The sequence below is a fragment of the Takifugu flavidus genome, chromosome 3, assembly GCF_003711565.1.
Source record: "Takifugu flavidus isolate HTHZ2018 chromosome 3, ASM371156v2, whole genome shotgun sequence".
Taxonomy (NCBI): domain Eukaryota; kingdom Metazoa; phylum Chordata; class Actinopteri; order Tetraodontiformes; family Tetraodontidae; genus Takifugu; species Takifugu flavidus.
Genome location: NC_079522.1, coordinates 12,221,011 through 12,238,401, shown reverse-complemented (window position 1 = coordinate 12,238,401; position 17,391 = coordinate 12,221,011). Strand labels below are relative to the sequence as shown.

At 44.3% G+C, this 17,391-nt stretch overlaps 1 protein-coding gene across 5 annotated transcripts in view; it reads right to left on the bottom strand.

The window, feature by feature from the left end:
- Positions 1-17,391, bottom strand: part of LOC130522216 (histone deacetylase 4-like) — a 40,860-nt gene that overhangs the window by 10,632 nt on the left and 12,837 nt on the right. For 4 of the 5 annotated variants that reach the window (XM_057026308.1, XM_057026310.1, XM_057026312.1 and 1 more), the window contains 9 exons: positions 11,257-11,588; positions 8,372-8,522; positions 7,548-7,671; positions 6,315-6,433; positions 2,380-2,508; positions 2,178-2,287; positions 1,644-1,778; positions 1,371-1,563; positions 256-479 (listed from right to left, as the gene is read on the bottom strand). In XM_057026308.1, the coding sequence (XP_056882288.1) occupies positions 256-479; positions 1,371-1,563; positions 1,644-1,778; positions 2,178-2,287; positions 2,380-2,508; positions 6,315-6,433; positions 7,548-7,671; positions 8,372-8,522; positions 11,257-11,588 (1,517 nt within the window). Of the gene's footprint in view, positions 1-255; positions 480-1,370; positions 1,564-1,643; positions 1,779-2,177; positions 2,288-2,379; positions 2,509-6,314; positions 6,434-7,547; positions 7,672-8,371; positions 8,523-11,256; positions 11,589-13,754; positions 14,006-17,391 lie in introns of those variants that run through there. The other variant, XM_057026311.1, reaches the window with a different exon arrangement.

Below are 17,391 nucleotides of genomic sequence, written 5' to 3'. Positions count from 1 at the left end.
AGCTATAGACGCTAACCCACACCTGCCACCTACTCACCAAGAGAAATACAACAGAGGAAAAAGGTCACGCTAAAATTGTGGGATTTGCATCTCTGCCTCCACAGATAGTTGCACTCCAGCTCCAGCACAGGCCCACGTGCACTTAAAACACTAATTAATCACTCCTTTATTTGAGCGTGATTTCTGATTTGTGGCCTGTGCCAGCAGAATCCAACCCAAGAGTTGCTGGAGAGAAAAGTCTGTTTCACATCGCACCTTGTTGAGGTGGAGCTGCTGCTGCTGGAACTGCTGTTTGTGCTTCTCCAGGAACTGCTGGTGCTGCTGCTGGACCACCAGCTGCTGCAGGGCCAGGGCCTGGGCGTGGGCCTGGGCCGCGCTCCCCTGTGGCAGAGGGGCCGACTGGGTTCGCCCGAGGGGCCGGTGCTGCCGCTGCAGCTTGGCCATGGACGCTGCCGGAGACATCGTCAGACCGCTGACGCCTGCAGAGAAAAACCAGGAAGACTTTAGAGAAGAAACATGATATCTGTTACATTTATTGAGATATGATACGTCTTGAATTCTAAGACAGGATGGAGTTGTTGCTGTGAGCAGTGATGCAGAAAGGTGGACTGTTTGCCCAAAGAAGAAAATGAAAACGGAAGGAAGAACAGAAGAATGTGACGATCCGATGATTATTTTCCTATTGACAACTTTTGAGGATGGGATCACAGATACATGCGCACCGATAGCAGAAACTCTACAGGTTGAAATGTGACTACACCAGTCGTCGTTAAATGGCTATTTTTGCCTCAAGTGATTTTTTTTAACAAGACTGTAAAATAAATAAATATGTACAATTTCAATGTTACTGGTGCAGGACTTTACTGAGCAGATGCACTTGTGAGACAACCATCTGTGCTGTGTTTAGAGCCTCTCCAGCCTGGGAACATGCAAGCTATCTGCAGAAAAGTGAGGATAACTTCTCATTTTTAGAGACAAGAGGTTCCTTTTCTACAAGTGGCCTGCGTGTGGGTGCGTTCAGACCTCGCCTGTATATCTTTCAATGTGTTGACATACGCACGCATGTGCGTCATGACCCCATTCAGTCTCAAAATAGTAGCTGCTTACGGTGAATGGGAAGAGGTGCACAATGCAACCATGTCATAGTCTCATAGTCTTCACTGACATATGAAAAGAGCTCATTAGTTTGGACAAATGAATGGACGTCTTTGAATGCGAGGGCAGACGCAGTGTACCAAAAACACACATGGTTGCGGAATTCTTAACAATACCTTTAGTCAGAGGAACATTTGCAGTGTACTCCTCATTAGCTGCACCAAAGCTGCTTCCACTAATTGAAGAAGTATTATTCGTGTCGCTTTAACTCTTACCTGTCACCAGGGGGCTCTGTGCTGGGCTTTGCTCCATGAGCACCATGTGTTGAAGCAGCGGGCTGTGAGCGGCGTGCCCGCCTGTTCCTGCCCCTGCCTCGGCCAGGTAGGGAGTCAAATGGCCACCGGAGAGAAACGGAGGGCTGAGGGAGAGCGCTGGCTGCAGGCCCCCATCCGGCTGGGCTGAGGTCACCTGGAGAGGAGCGGGATAAAAGTGTTGACACCACCCACGGTTGAGGAGACTCTTTCAAGCGCAGCAGTTGTTCTCCTTACGTTGGAAGCAGCGGTGGCCGTAGCCGTGGCGGGCAGCCCCAAGGTGATGTTGGGTAAGGATGGTGAGGTGTAGAGGGACAGCTGGTTCACGGAGCCCCGCTCAGCACCACCGCACATCCTCTGGGCCAGGGAAACCTGGGAGAGACATTTGAATGATTTATTAGGGCTTCATACCATCATATGGAGGAGAAAAAGCTGAGGTGGGAGATGTCCACTGCTGGCGTGTGAGTTCATCTGAACCGCAATAGTGCAACACAATTGGCAATGCCACTATGCTCATCTGCTCTACCTGAGAGCCTTTAATAGCTGCTAGAAATAGCATTTTGCCAGCTCCTTGGCTGTCTCCTTCAGCTACAGACCCTTCAGCCAAGCATCTCTGTGTATACTACATTTAATAGCTGAGTAGCACCTGTAGCCCACACAAAACCCACTTAACTTTAAAAAAAATGGCTCATCGTGTAGGTGCTAATTTGCATAGTAGGGGCTCCAGCGAGCAGGTGAGAATTTTCCCTGATGTCTTGCGTGGAGATTTACCTCGCTGTTGTTGGAGACTGACACCGTGACGCCATTCTCACTGGGGATATTGTTGGAGCTGTTATTCGGGGAGCTTGGGCCAGAGCCGGGGGCGCTGCTACATGCAGAGTCTGAGCCACACAAATCAAACACGTACTTAAGGAATACAAAGACTCAGTCAAAAATAGAACGGCCTGAACACAGAGGGTCCGGGATCACCCACCTGCCATATCAAGGGAGCGCTTCTTAGCGGTAGTGATGGGGCTGTCTCGACGACGAAGCAGCGGACTGCTCCTCCGCTCGCTCACCTTCTGCTTCAGCCTGGAGCGGAGCTTCAGGTTGGGTTCTGAGGCTGGACAGAAGACAGAAGAACCCGTGTAAACACTACTTCCCTTGTTATCTACAGTCCTTCAGTCATGGAGTTCCTAAACAGACCAAAAATCTATTTACTCCTGGACTCCCAAAATTTTCAAATGTTTTTTTTTATGTAAATAGTTTACTTGAGATTATTTTTAACAATGTTTTCCATTTCGTTTTTGAGAGGAAACTGCAAAAAAAGAAAAAAGAAACTGCCATATCTCTAATTTCAATCAACATAAATACCAACAATTTAACAGTTTATTTCTTTCCAACTCCTCCCAATGGATAAACTGCATCAGCTCTTGGGCACTTACCAGAGCTCCAGTGTCAAGGGCTTGAGTTTCTAGGTATTGATCTCGACTCAATAACTTCTACCACTGGACGCAGATTCCAAAGAGGATGAAAAAGAGAATTTCCAACTGATACATTACAATGTTCTACTTCCACTGTGCCTTTGGAGGATTAACACAGGAATCAGGAAGGCGTAAAAGAAGACCATATGGACATGTCAGGGTCAAAAACTACCAAATAATTTGTCTAAGCTCCTCTCGGGGGCCTGCCCTATCCTCCCCGGGTCCAAAGCTTCAGAAAACCACCCATTGTGGTCATTACTTCAACACATTGTCTACAACCCCCCCCCCACACACACACACACACACACCCTTCCTTTCAAATGATGTTGATCATGCCAAATTCTGATCCATTTTCCCAACGACATGAAAGCTGCGAAAACGCAATTAGATTCAATTTGGGGGTCATGACTGATTGCCTAAAGGACTTTTTGTGTACACTGTCACAGACTTGTGAATAGAGACAGCATGTCACCTTGGCTCCTGGCACTGAGGCTAATGTTCAGTTTACTCTGCCATGCCAATCAGTGACCCTGTATAATTTCACGATTCATTATCCAATTTTTAATAATCCGCAGAGGGTCAAAGCCAATGTGGGACATCACTATCCCTGATTATGACATAACTGGATTAATATGCTACTATATTTCTTATACAGAGAAGCAAGCAGGCTGGAGGAACTCGTTTAGTGACACAAAAAGTGCAAGGAAGAGCGAAGTGTGAACTTTGAAGTGTGAAGGTACAGCAGCACAAAGTGGGAGTGAAGGCTCCGTCCAGATGGACTCACACCAAGTGTGTTTCTAATCAAGGCTTTTGAGTTTACCTGTCAATTAATTTGATGTTTGGTAGGTTGGAACCAGACTGAAGCAATTTCAGAGGTGGAGGGAAATCAAATTCCACTCTATTTAGATTCTCTATCCGCACACATCCAACTGAAGGCGGTCGATTAGATCAAAACTTTAGTTCACCCAGAGTGTGGGAAGCATGAGCTCAAACAATAACGTACATGTCCACTGATCTTTTTCTTCCCTCTTACTATTTGATGTCACAAACCATACATGCCTCCATCACTGTTGCCACAGCAACCAGCAGAGAGGTCAACGATGACTTTGGTCAGAACTTTTATCTCTTTACACCTGAACTTTTGACAACTGTGATACAACAATTATACTGTCTGCATTTGCCAATCCATTTTCTCTGACTAAGAAGTAGAATTATAATGATAATTAAATCCCATAAACAAGTCCTGCAGAATGCAGCCGTAAAGCTAAAAAAAAAAAGAAGAGCGCTTCAGTTCCCTGGTGTAACAGGAGGCAGCAATTCACAACCCTACATGAGATCAAGACACAGATGGCTGACTGTTGCTCTGTTAACATGAGTCTCAGAGTGAAAGGTGGAGACATCTGACAGATGCATTGTTGTGTTTCCAGTAGAGCTGCAGTCACAACCTGCATCTACGATGTGCTTTAAGGTCTGAAGCGGAAAACCATGGACCGGCCTGGCCTGCTCCTCTCCAGAAATTCAACTAAAACCACAACAGTTTCTATGTCTATCTTGTTACGTACATCCACTTTACTTCTTCGGTACTTAATCAAACAACAAACTCTACCTGCCTAAAGCTGATGTTGGCTTCCATAATGGCGAACTTCTGGCCATCCGTGTCACATTTTTTTAACGAATATTTCATCATGGCAGTTGTCTAAAAGTTAAACCCTTTCAGAAGTACAGTAAATTATATATGGTTTAATTTCAGTTTTCTATTTAATTTTCACAGTGCCTTAGTGCATTTGGTGGATTCATTCAGAATACACCTGTGAGGTTATGTTTATATTGCCTAAATTGTAGGATTAGATGGAGATTTGAAGGAGAATGAGAGATGTACAGAGGGGTGTTGTTGCTTCTTTGACCGTTGCTGGGTTTCAGTCCTCTACTTTATGGCCTGGCGGTGATATAAAAGCGCCTCTAACCTCTCCTGAGCTGCATTACCATAAGTAAACCCCACAAAGCACGTCACGGCTGTGGGCAAACACCAGGGTGGCACATGTTCCTTCTTTTCTCGCCTGCTGTGGACAAACGTCAGCTTTTACAGAAGTGAAACGTGTTGCTGACACACTAGAGACAGTCTTGCTCCATGTCATCCATGCTTATTTCTTTTTCAGTTCTGTAATGTCACAAAGACATTTGGTGGATTTACTTTAAGGCAACGTTGACGTATCAGTTTATCTCCCTGTTCACATCTGACGCCGTTTGCTTTTACTCTTCCATTTCTTCTCCCAGGGTGGAATGTGGCTGTGTGGGCCAGTGTCAACTGCGGTCCATCTGCTGTTGTAGCCAGCAACCCAAAGGCTCAGAGTCAACAGAGCTGCAGCCGCCTGCCATTGCACTAAGTGAATAATTGCACTGTAAGACGACCGCTGCTTCAGGGCAACACGGCCGCACACACCACGCACACAACCAAAAAACGGCCACAGCTGATCAAAACACATAGTGAAAAGCTGAATAAAAATTTTGGTTTTAAAAGAAATACGTTTTTACAATTTGCTGAATTTGATAAGATCAAAAAACAAAATGTTTCGCGTCGTATTGAAAAGCCACCCAGAGCTTTACAACTTCCAGCTAAGCGATAAACTCTTCAGGTGTAATACCTCAATTGTTGAAAGGTTTGCAAACATTAGTCAAATGAAAAGGTGCACTCAAGTCATAAAATTTGTGGTTGTTCATGGAAAAACACTGAAAGATTATTTCCAGTATAAACAAGAGGGCTCAATTTATGTTTCCTTCGCATTAAAAAATGACTGGTCATCAAGGAGTTGCAATCACTGAGAGTTATTACGGAGTAATTATATAAAATGTCTAATGAGTTCCCTGAGTGTCGATGAAACCATGATGATGCTGTGAAGAACCTTAGCAGGAATAAATAATAGAGGGCCCCGAATAGAGCCCTGGGGAGTGCCGAACGTAATTGTTCTGTTGAGAAAATGTTCCAAACTGATGCTGTCTGGAAATTCAAATATGGCCTGCCAGGACCAATAACCTTTGCTATCCAACATCAAACTAATGAAAGACAGCAGGAAAAAGCGGCAGACATTGCACTAACATTTAACAATAACCTGAGCGAAATAAACACTTCCGTTTTTAAACTGAAACGTACATTGTTTCTCCAGAGCATTAAAAATAAACAAAAAACAGTTCATAAAACGCCGAAACCTCTTTCAGACATTTGTACTCTTGAACCGCCAACACTTATATACACGAAGAATAATCCATGGGGTGCTAGAAACCCTGACAGGCTAATGTATAAGTGATTAATGGTGCAGACCTCTGATGCCATAAAGATTATTCTCGGTACTCGAGTTTTCACAGAAGCTGCAAGGGGTGTTTACGAAATTGGGAGTTAAATTACATGGTGTCACAGCCAAAACCCAGTATACAAGCGTGTGCAATGTACCAGTCTTTCGCAGTGGGAAGTCATCCCGGGGATTGTAGACGCCCAGCACAGGTTGGTTGTAGGTGGAAACACCTGTCTGTGGTGGTGAGCTCTGGTCCAGGGAGCTGTGCTGAGTTTTGCTGAACAACAGGAAAACACGATGTTAAAGGTGTCAGAGAAAGTCCGGCAAAATTGCGCCAAATGCTTAGCCGAGGGTATACAGGCAAAAATAATCCGAAGGTTATTTTTGTGACTCTTCCAAACAATTACGAATTGTGAAAATCCCTCATCCCTTAGGCATACGGCCAAAAGCTGCCATCTGCACAGCGAAGGAAGAAGGCAGCAGTGTTTGATGGCAAGTTTAAGCTAGTGGGGTTGGTCACAAATGGTGGTCACCTTCATGTTGTTTAGTTAATTAGCAACTTCATGCAACTAGAAAAACTGTTACAATTAAATGCCAGATATTATGAGTATCAAATCCTTCTTAATATTTTAAATATGATGCTGCATGAAAATAAACTTGAATGAGCTGTATAATTTCTCTAGCGTACTGTAAAGAACAATTTCAATTTTTTTTTACCAGCAGGATTAATAATTAACTGGTTTTAAATGCATTGCTTAAGAATTATAATATTTTATTCAAAAGCTAAAATTATTTCGAAGTGCGAATGGTTTGTGTTTGCACAAGGATGAATCCAGTCAGCATAACCACATTTCCAGTCATGCAAAGGTTGCTTGGGACACAATAAAAGCCCGTGAGAGTTGGCTTCTGCTGTACAAAAAAAAGCTGTGCCTAAATATAGGAGGAAAGAGGAAATAGCAAGTGTACACACCTGCGGAGAGTTTTCAAAGATGCTACAATAAATATTCAAGGCCGACTGTTCACTAAGAGCTTCTATCATCAGGCTCCAATATCTGGCTGCCACATGTATGCATGTGAGCCTGCATGTGTATTTGCAGCTTTGTTTTATATAACCTGCAAGGTCCATCACTCAGTTGCACTCATACAGTGTTGCAGGTGAAGAAGAAGAACGCATGATGACAGAGGAAGACAGAAGGTAGAGAAGGGTCTGCACTTTACTTCTACGGCTCAAAAAATATTGCATAAATAAAATAGTTTCCCAGAGTGTTCGCCAGCAGGTATTTGAGCAGTGCTGAATGTTGAGTGATGCGATAGAATTAAAGTTTACTGGTTATGAAAGTGCAGCCATTATGGTGTATACAGTATGTGTCGAAGCAGTGACCGTTCCTCACCGGTACCAGTAGGGGGCATCATTGTGGGGCCCTCCTTGGTTGAGGCTCCGCTGTGCCAGGGCCTTCTTCTTGTTGAGAACAAACTCCTGGAGGCGCATCTTTACCTCAGTGCTGGCCACAGCACCTGAGGGGTAAAGATGGAGGGAAAAACATTAGCATCAGTAACGAAAGCATCAAGTGAGCCTAAATTCAGAGATGGAAAAAGTTAAAGTTGGTTGCCATTCTGTGACAGAGATGCTTTGAACATGGTGTGGTCCGATGGTCCAGAGGTGTAGTTGGTGTTTCTGGGATGTGTTCTGGACTAAAGAATGGACCCCATCAGATGAGCATACAATGGTCACGGCATCACTCTTGATGGTCTTAACTACATGAGAAAAATGAAGGGAGCAAACCCATCCCTGCCTCCCTCGCTCGCTCGCTCTCTCTCTCCTACGCACACACTCAATCTGTAACTACTTTCCATATAGAGTGTAAACTGCTGTCAAGGACTCCTGTCCACTTGTTTTCAATGAACTGTTGAAAGACGTCCAGGAGGCAGTGGTAATAACTTGGCTTAGCCCCGGCCAAGGCCACCGGCTAATACAGCTTGTTTACCACAGTAAACACATCGGCCCTCCAAGTAAAATGGAAACACACAGAAACACACACTGACACTGTGAGGCCGTTCAACCGAAGAGCATTTTTAAGCATTTTTGTAAATAATGATCTGAGAACAACAATTCAGGCAAATGGAGCCAAAATCAGTGAATTTAGCACAACCTCCCAATTTGACCCACCGTTTAATACCAAGCCCAAAAACTTTGCTGAGTAATGCAAATACTTACTCTCTTGACCTCTCTCCTTGTTCTTCAGCAGCTGCAGTTTCTGCTCCCTCTGCTGCTTCTCTAGCTCCTGCTCCATGCGGTGGTTCTCCATCTTCCTCTGGTGCTCCAGTAGCTCCTGCTGATGCTTCAATGCCAGGAGTTCCTGTTGCTGCTGCGGGTGAAGGGATACAACAAACTTGAAGGCTGTATTACAGTTGTAATAATAATAATAATAATAATAATAAATAATCAAACTCTCACAGTGGTTGCACCAATTCTGCACCAACTTGCTGAGCTCACAGCTTAAATTCCAGCCTTTCTAAAGTTGTTCGAGGGGACTAAAATAAAACCTCTGCACATCTATAAAAACCTGAGGACATAAGCTTCTGCAATAATTTGGGGGAGAAATGGGGATGAAGCTTTAAAAACAACACATAATCCCATCTGCTTATTCTCAGCAGAGACAGTGAAAGAAAGAAAACGACAGAGTGAGCGAGTCTGTTAAATACTTGGATGAAAAACCATGACGGTCAGGCCTTTAAATGAAAGAAATTAATATGGTTTCACAGTTTGTCCTGTCGCCAAAAAGGTCAAAAATACCTCTTCATTCTGTGAGAGCTAGCAGCTATTATACTGAGAGAACGCAGACAAGAGCATCAATTAAATGCTAAAAATGGTGAAGCCCACTTTTACCATCCTGGAACTCTCAGTGCTTCTGCAACCTGAGGTGGCCGATCAAGCGTCACAACTGCTCAAATGCTTCTGTGAGGTCTGATAAATGTCCAAACTGCTCAGATTAATAATCCACTCTGCCCAACATGCTGAGAAGTCCATATCACCTGAATAAATCAGCACAAAAAAAAAAAAGTTGAAGATGAGGCTGGGAAAATAACGCATTTGGAATTGGATTTTAGCCCGTAGCCTCGATTCTTGTTTTTGTTGCCGTTCAATCGATGCCGAGGATGGCAGATTGAGTGGGTGGGAAGGTTTTAAGTAACCTCCTCACCCACATCCACATACAAACACAAACCAGACCCCTGTGGCTCAACACACCAGAGATGTGCACACACTTTTTTTAATCTGTGTGGAGCTTCGAGGCAGCTCCCACTTTATGAGTGTTCCCTGTCATCAGGCTGCTGCTGAGTGTTTCAGCCCCTCATGTGGAAGCCGAGCGGGCATGCGTGCGACTGTGTTTGCCGACATCTGAGAGGGTGTGTATGTTTTAATGCCCGTGTGGATACACGGGCTGTAGGGAGGCTGTGAATGGAGCTGATTCAGGCCGGGCCTCCCCGCTCAGCTTGTGCGTCACTGGCCGCCACCTGAGTGGTCCCGCAGCCCCACCACAGGCCGGATGAGATGAGTCCTTCAGACACCATCACTCATCCCCGGACGTCCAAAAAAACTCCCCAATATGAGAAGAGCTACAGGAATGAGTGCAGAACGCACTCAAAGATTTCATTCTTGATTAAAGAAATTAAGAGTTGGGAAAAAGGAAAAAAAGAGAAGCTGTAAAAGAAACTTTAAAGTAGCAGAAAAAGAGGTATTAAGGAAATTGAAGGAACAGGAAAAACAAATTGGGAAGATTAAGAAATGTATTGTCAGAGTGAAGAAATAAAATTTAAATGTGTGACCAAAATCTTCTCCATCTTTGTTTAATTCCTTTTGTTCAAAAGAGAAAGAGCTCTGCTGTGTATAATGTTGTACATGAGGAATTAAAATAACTCCATTCAAACTGGAGTAATCCTGCAAAGCCTCATCTCCTGCCCCCATAATCTATTTTTACAGTTTATACCCAGTCCGGGGGGAAGCCCTTAATTTGTGCATTTCTTTATCTTTCTGCATCTGCTGTTTTGTGAATATGAACAAACACATGAATATTTTTACATGATTTTTCAGCCCTGCAGGAGTTCTCAAAGGCCCACAAGTATTAGATCTTTAGTGTGAGGCCATCTGCTTATCCAGATCCACTTCGCATTCCCAGGTCAAAGTAACACAGGTGCACCGAGTGGCCGCGGTCTTCTGCACTTCAATCTTACTGTGCATGGTAAAATAAAGCTAAAGAGTTTAATCAAACATCAGCTTGTCACGCTGAAAGATGCTAATTGTGTGTATTATTCGACCAATATTTAAAGTGAGGCTGCAGGAGGACAAGTAGATAAAGGTTTTGTTATGTAACACCGCACCAGTCCAAAAAAAAAATCACATTATCCCCTGTTCTTCAGAGTCCAAGCACCTCTCTTTATATCTCTTTATGTAACATATTTGCTGCCGAAGATGGCATGAGTGTGTTGTGTTCTCAAAGTAAATTTTCTGTCGGAGAAAAACAAAAAATGTCCATTCCTTGCTGGCTGATTAATCATGCTGTTTTTGTCTTTGAAAATAAAGCCAAGCCAAGCCAATATACGCAATGTTTTCCCTTCTAAAAGCATTTACCAAAAAAAGACACTAAACTCAAAGAGTCCAAATGTTTCATCTTTGACAAACTAGCATTGGAAAATGGAAATTTTCACGATCCAAACAGATCGACAGTTCAGAGATTATAACGCCTCAAAATGATGTGGTTGGTTTGCTTTTTTGCCTTCAAGCGTATTATTGACGTATGCAGGATTTCAAATAATTATGATCTGAAAAACCTATAGAAAAATTCCTCTGAGGGCATTAAAATAATGATCTTCAGATTTTAATTTAAAAGTAGCAGTACTGATAATAAACATCATCAGAAAGAACATAAAAAGTTTTTTTTAAATCCTGAATAAACTTGTGAATGCAAAGCATGACCCCCAGAGTGAACAGAGCATCAGAAATAGTGCTGATTCAGAAGCTAATTCAATGGGATTTAATGAAAAACACTAAATAACTACCGCAATAGTTTTGGAAATAGATCTTGAAGAAGAAAATAAACATACCTTTATGTGCTCCTGCAGCTGGGCCTCGTGTTGGCGAGACAGCTGCTCGTGCTGCCGCTGGAACTCGGCGATGAGGATCTGCCGCTGGATCTGCTGCTTCTGCTTCAGTGTCAGAAGCTCCTGCTGTAGCTGCTGGTCACACACCGAAGGGCCTCCCGTGCCACCTCCTCCGCCGCCGCCACCAGACTGGCCGGTCCCAGCGACGCCCGGTGGCTGCTGGCCCGGTGGGGAGAGCTGGGACACCTGCTGCTGCTGCTGGTGAGGGTCCACGCGCAGGTCCATGGGGATGGCAGCTGGAGGGAGACGCAGGGGCAGCGCCGAGTTGATGTCCACTGAGGGAGTAAGACAAAGTCAGATCAAGTGGTTTAGGCCCAAAATAGTACCAGTGTCGTAAAATGTGACCGTAAATCTTGAACCAAAAGGCCTAAATTTTATACATCTGTTTACACGCCTCTCTGAAGGGACTAGGTTCAATTCTTTAAACCGGGTAAGGTAAGGAGAATGGAACAGAATCACCTTGTGGGGATTACCGTAATAAATATTCACAGTGCTTTGAAAAAAATCCATAGTAATGAAAACCTGGTGCATTTTCCTCCTCTCATCCCTTCTGTGCAGTTATAACTGATGCTGCAGTTACAAATGAGGCCCGGCGACATCTCACAAAGATTGCTTTGACCCGGCAAGGCTGCTGCCACCCACAAATCACCGAGCAGGAAGCCATCCGATCAAGTAGCTTCCTCCCCATTTAATCTGAATAAATAGGAGTTGACTGCTTGATTATTTACATACATGTTTGCGGAGAGCAAGGCAACAGCCGGAGACACTTGCCTGCAACTTTGTGCTGATAAAGAGGTAAACATGCCATTGCTGGCACACCTAATGGCAAGCTTAAGGAGCAGTGAGCAAGCCTGATCCAGGGGCAAATTTATGCACACACTGAGCGGGAAAGGACTATTTATAGCACATTAACTCCAAGTGTGAAAACAATAACACAACTTTCCACTGCAGAGATGCACTTTCATTGATGAATTTGGAAGTCTGTGCCTTTCCCTTTTTAAACGCCGGGCATCCTGTATCTGAACACGACAGACGGGCTTTTCTCATACATCATGCACGCAAAGGTGCCTCATTTAAAAAAATCAGGCCCTGAAGCATCTCATGGAAGCTCATTTACAGGCATATGTTTGGGGAGGCGTTGTCTCATGTTGAGGATTTATGATCAGAGCGCCATCATGTGAGGGACGGCCACTAACGAGTCAGAAATGGCAACCGTCTTCTGATCCGTTTACGGCACATCCTATTTATTTCAACCTGCTGGATCATAGCGAGCCTTCGTTAACAGACACTTAGAAAGGATGACATCAAATTAAATACACTCATCCTTCGGTTTGGCTCCTCACTCTCTTTTAAGAAGCTTGCAGGTGCTTGTAAGCAGAGATTAACTCCAACAATCACACATAAACCAAGTTTGCTTTAAATAAGGAAAGACGTTATGTCATCTGTGAGTCATGTTACAGTTTGAGAGCTGAACTCAGTGTCTTCAGGCTCAAAGTTGACCGTATCAAAATTTCCACGTGTAGGTTGTTTTCCCCCCGAAACAAATCTGAGCAGTTGACACAGACAGAAGAGGTGGCTTTAGTGGTACGGGTGCAGATGAATGGCCTGTGCTCACGTGTTCTCTCTCGATCAGTCGCTCCAGCTGGTGATGCTGTCTTTTCCGCAGCTAAAAACATCAATCTGAATTTCACCCTAATCGCATGCAAAATCCAAACTGGCACATTTCTGTCTCACGTTTTAGCGCAAAAAATATTGCACATGAATGTGGGACGAAATGCAGAAGAGCTCCACATTATCATTAAGCACGATCGCGTTGTCACCACAGAACATGTAGTAGAAACGCAAACACAGCAAATGTCGAACATTAGAAAAGAAACATTTGGTGTTGAATTCCCTGTTTTTGTATATTGTGATATTAGTGGAGCAGTTTACAGAGCTACTGTAAGATGTTAATCCATTTGGTTTTGGTCTTTTTCTGGCATTCTCTGTTTAAAGTTTATGTACAGAAGTAATACAGTGGCCTTGGTGTGTGTGTGTGTGTGTGTGTTTGTGTGTGTGTTTGTGTGTGTGTGTGTGTGTGTGTGTTTGTGTGTGTGTGTCGGGGGGGGGGGGGGGTCGTAGGTATTACTACCAAACTAATAGTCCACCTAATAAATGTCCTGTGTCACTCACGAGGATGTGACGATGGGCAGAAACTGCACTTGATATTGTTTCAATAGGGTCTAAAATCCAAAACTCGCACACAAACAAGGGTTCACAGGCGCCCCCCTGAACAAAATGTTCCCCCTCGTGCACCTCGCTCTTATATATGCGATGAACACAGATACAGAGCAAGAATGGCATCGCTGCTAACAACTCTGCACACACACACACACAGAGGAAGGAAAGAAAATGCAACAGAGAGAGAGAGAGAGAGTGTGTGAAATCTGCATTAAACATACCCATTAGTGCTCTGCTCCTCTCTGCAGCCGCCTCTGTTTTTATCAATGCACCTCTTCCTCTGCTCAGTCGTTTATGATGACAGCACGCTAAAGATCCTGCTCCGCGCACTTCTCCCCGTCGTTTCAACCTCTTTCACTTTTTGCTCGTCGTTCATCCCCTGATTAACCCAATGGGCGTCTCTCTCTCTCTCTCTCTCTCTCGCTCTCTCTCTCTCCTCCCCTCATCCTTCGTTTGCCCAGTGGTGACATCACGGGGCAGTCTCAGGCATGCAGCCTGTTTATTCTGCAGCCCTTTGCTTTTCCACAAAGCCATCTCTCTCTCTCTCTCTCTCTCACACACACACACACACAGACACACACCAGTCCCCCACCTCTCTCTCATTTCCTTGTTCGACTTGCCTGTCTTCTCTCTAAAAATCCCTCTAAACACACGCACACGCACACATAAACACACATGCAGACACAACACTGCCGCTACAACATCCTCGCTCTTTGCCATATAATAACCACCTGACTCTTCTTCTCTGTCCCCCTCTGGTGCAGTTTTAATACCACATGCTTAAATTCCTGGTCAGGAATTTTCCTGCATTTCCCAAACAAATAAAGCCACAAAATGGTTTCAGGTGAAGCAGCGTAAGGACTTTCCCTGTGAGGAGGCTCCTTCCATGATTCAAATACCATAGGATCACAATAAGAGCAGGGCCTGGTATTAGACTATATCTGTTATTGTTTCTGTGTCTTTTCATCTCAGCGTGAGGCTCTTGCATTGACCTCTCAGCTGCCTGCATGTGCAAACATCAGGGTTCAACAAGTTTGAGTCTCCACTTCTGTGTACATAGTTTCACATATGTGCCCTGTGACTAAATTCATCTTTAACAAGTTACTGGTGGGAATGTTTGAGTTGAAGAATACTGTTCTTTTGTTTTTTCCATGGGTCACAGATTCATTTCTGAGGTGAGAACTTGTGTGTGATGGAGGTGTGGATTCATCATGAGTCTTTAACTGTGATTTGATGAGCACCAGTAAAAATTGCATTGAAAACTAAATAGCTTTGCATTGACTCATCTGACTCAATACTCATTGAGATTAACTATAATAACAAATAATAATCTGTTGAAATCTTCCACTTCCAAACACAATGCCATCCAAATTCCTTTCAAGGGTCAAAAGACAGAAATTTAACAAGCCTCGGCTCCTTTGGCACCTTTGTCTGTCTCATTCTTCTCAGCGCTGATATCAGCAATCTTTGTATACAAGCAGTGACGTCAAAAATGGACCTCAGTTTACAGATGTGTTGCTGATAGAAGACAATACAGGGTCACTCTGAGAACGCCAAAACAAAGACAAACCTGTCGTCTCACGGGAGGATTACACAGCTGATGGGTTTAGCGAGTCTGACAAAAGAAAAGACATCAGCTGAAGTTGATGCTGTCATTTTCTCTGATCCTTCCTAGAGAAGCTGGGGCCTGCTGGGAGACGGAAGACCTCGTGCCTTCTCGCGCTCATCCTCACTTAAGCGTGATACAGAGCATTTCCTCAGCACCAGGCGGAATCTCTGCGAGCTCCTTAGCATGTTTAGGCTGTCCATCAGTGGTCTTCCTTCGTCTTTTTTGTGTTATCTGTCCTCTGCTCAATATTCCTCCTCCCACCTCTCTCTTCCATCTCCGTGCAACAAATCACAGCCTTTTTACAACCCCCTGGGTGCAGTCCACAACTATCCTGGCTCCAATTGCAGATCTATTTATATTAGACAATGCAGAGGGCTGGCATCTCTGATGGAGGTCTGCGTGTCCAGTGAGTGTATATTCCACGATCTGACTGCCTGAGCTCAGGCCTTGTTAGGTTTAATAGATGTCAGACTGAGTCTGTCAGGGCTGGCATGAGTCTGCTCCATCAAACGAGCTTTTGCAAAGAGCGGGCAGAGCAGGGCAAAGCAACAAGTCGCGCATCTGCTGAGGAGGGAACAAGCTGCATTTCACTCGCTGACTGTTCTCTTGAGGGTAGGTTGCTTTCTGGCAACATCCGATTTGAAGACGTGACAGAGAGACGTGCCGAGGTCGCTGTACGCACAGTTCCGCTTAGAAAAATCATGGCGAGCTCTGACTTGCCGTGGCCTCCGTGACGTCATGAAACGGTCTGATGCGTGAAGGCCGAGGCGCGGTACGTGCAGCAACACATTTAGCTGCATGAGGATCCTTGCGAGTGCTTATATTTTACCCTCAGTGTAAAATGAATGCGAGCAGTTATCAATATCCAGATAAAACACCATTACATCCTTTTTTATCTGTTGTCTATCTGAGCAAATGTTTGACGACACAAAAATATTTACAAGAAACTCTCTCGAGATCACGCTCATGCCACAACTAGTCAACTTCATTTGTGCACAAAGTCGGTGGCAAAAACAAAATTTGGGGGGAATCTTGAGTGGAAAAACCTTGGATTGTTAATCAAAGCGGAGAAATCTCTTGTGTGGAAAAAAAAAAGCGCCTCCACATCATTTATAGCCTCTAGCGTAGACACTCAACCAGCAATGGCTGCTCAGCAATACCTTTCTGCAAGTAGAATGAGAAGTGACAGCACAAGTTGCTTGTCTCCATCTATAGCTGTTGGAAAACAGCATCTGTTCAAAGGCCAGCAGAAAAAACAGGGACTTGCTCAGAGGTAGGTATTCCCCGCAGGTGCAGCAACAGGCAGGCTGCAACCTTAACGAAGCGCCAAAGCAACTCCGAGGAGAAGTGGAACGCATTCCCGTCCTCCCATGAGGCCATCCGAAGGGTTCAGGATGCAGCGGCGTTGGGCACGGCTGTACAGCATCCAAGACAACAGATTTGGAGAATATCTGATGGCGTGAGTCTCAATATTTTATCAGCCTTGCTGCAGGCTTGTGGAGAACATCAACAAGAGCATGTGTCAGTCCTCAATGAGGTTCAAAGGAGGAGAAGATGTGGGGGGAAAAGGAGGGGGGGTGTATTGCGTAACAGAGGTTACTCTTTGATACACCTGTTGCTCTTTTATCATAAAAATCCGATACCGGAGTAATCTGATAATTGCAATAATGGGCTCTTCAGAAATGTAATAATAAAAAACCCTGGTTTAGATATTTCAGTACATGCGTAAAGACCTAATACTTAAACTTCCCGTTATTTTCAGAACGGCAGGTTTTGTCTCGCATAACACGGTAACGCCTAAGGTCTTAGCGTAGGACGTCGAGAGTTTTCATTTCACAGAACATGAAATCCGTCTCCTCCTCACTCCAAAAGTGTTGTCCAGGTCTGTTGCCTTTTCACTCCCACTGCGTCACTTCCGAGTACCGGGGAGGAATCTAGTAGTGTTAATGCAGTAAAGTAAATCAGCCATGGAAACCTGGATAAAAATTTCAGAAATCGGATAACGGCGGGATTTTTAAGTTGGTGTAAAAAGGGCTACAGAGCAGCGCAGGGAGTGAATCATGATTTGTGTGACTACAATGTTGTCTTTTTAACAGAAAATACAACTCAGGCCGTGTGGTGTGACATAAAAAGCAATTTATGCTACTGGTGATTTAGATGATGCACTATGGATATATTACCTCACACTCATTTCTCCATCAGATTACATCACCTCAATCTGTGCTTATTTATTTATGGACATTCCCCCG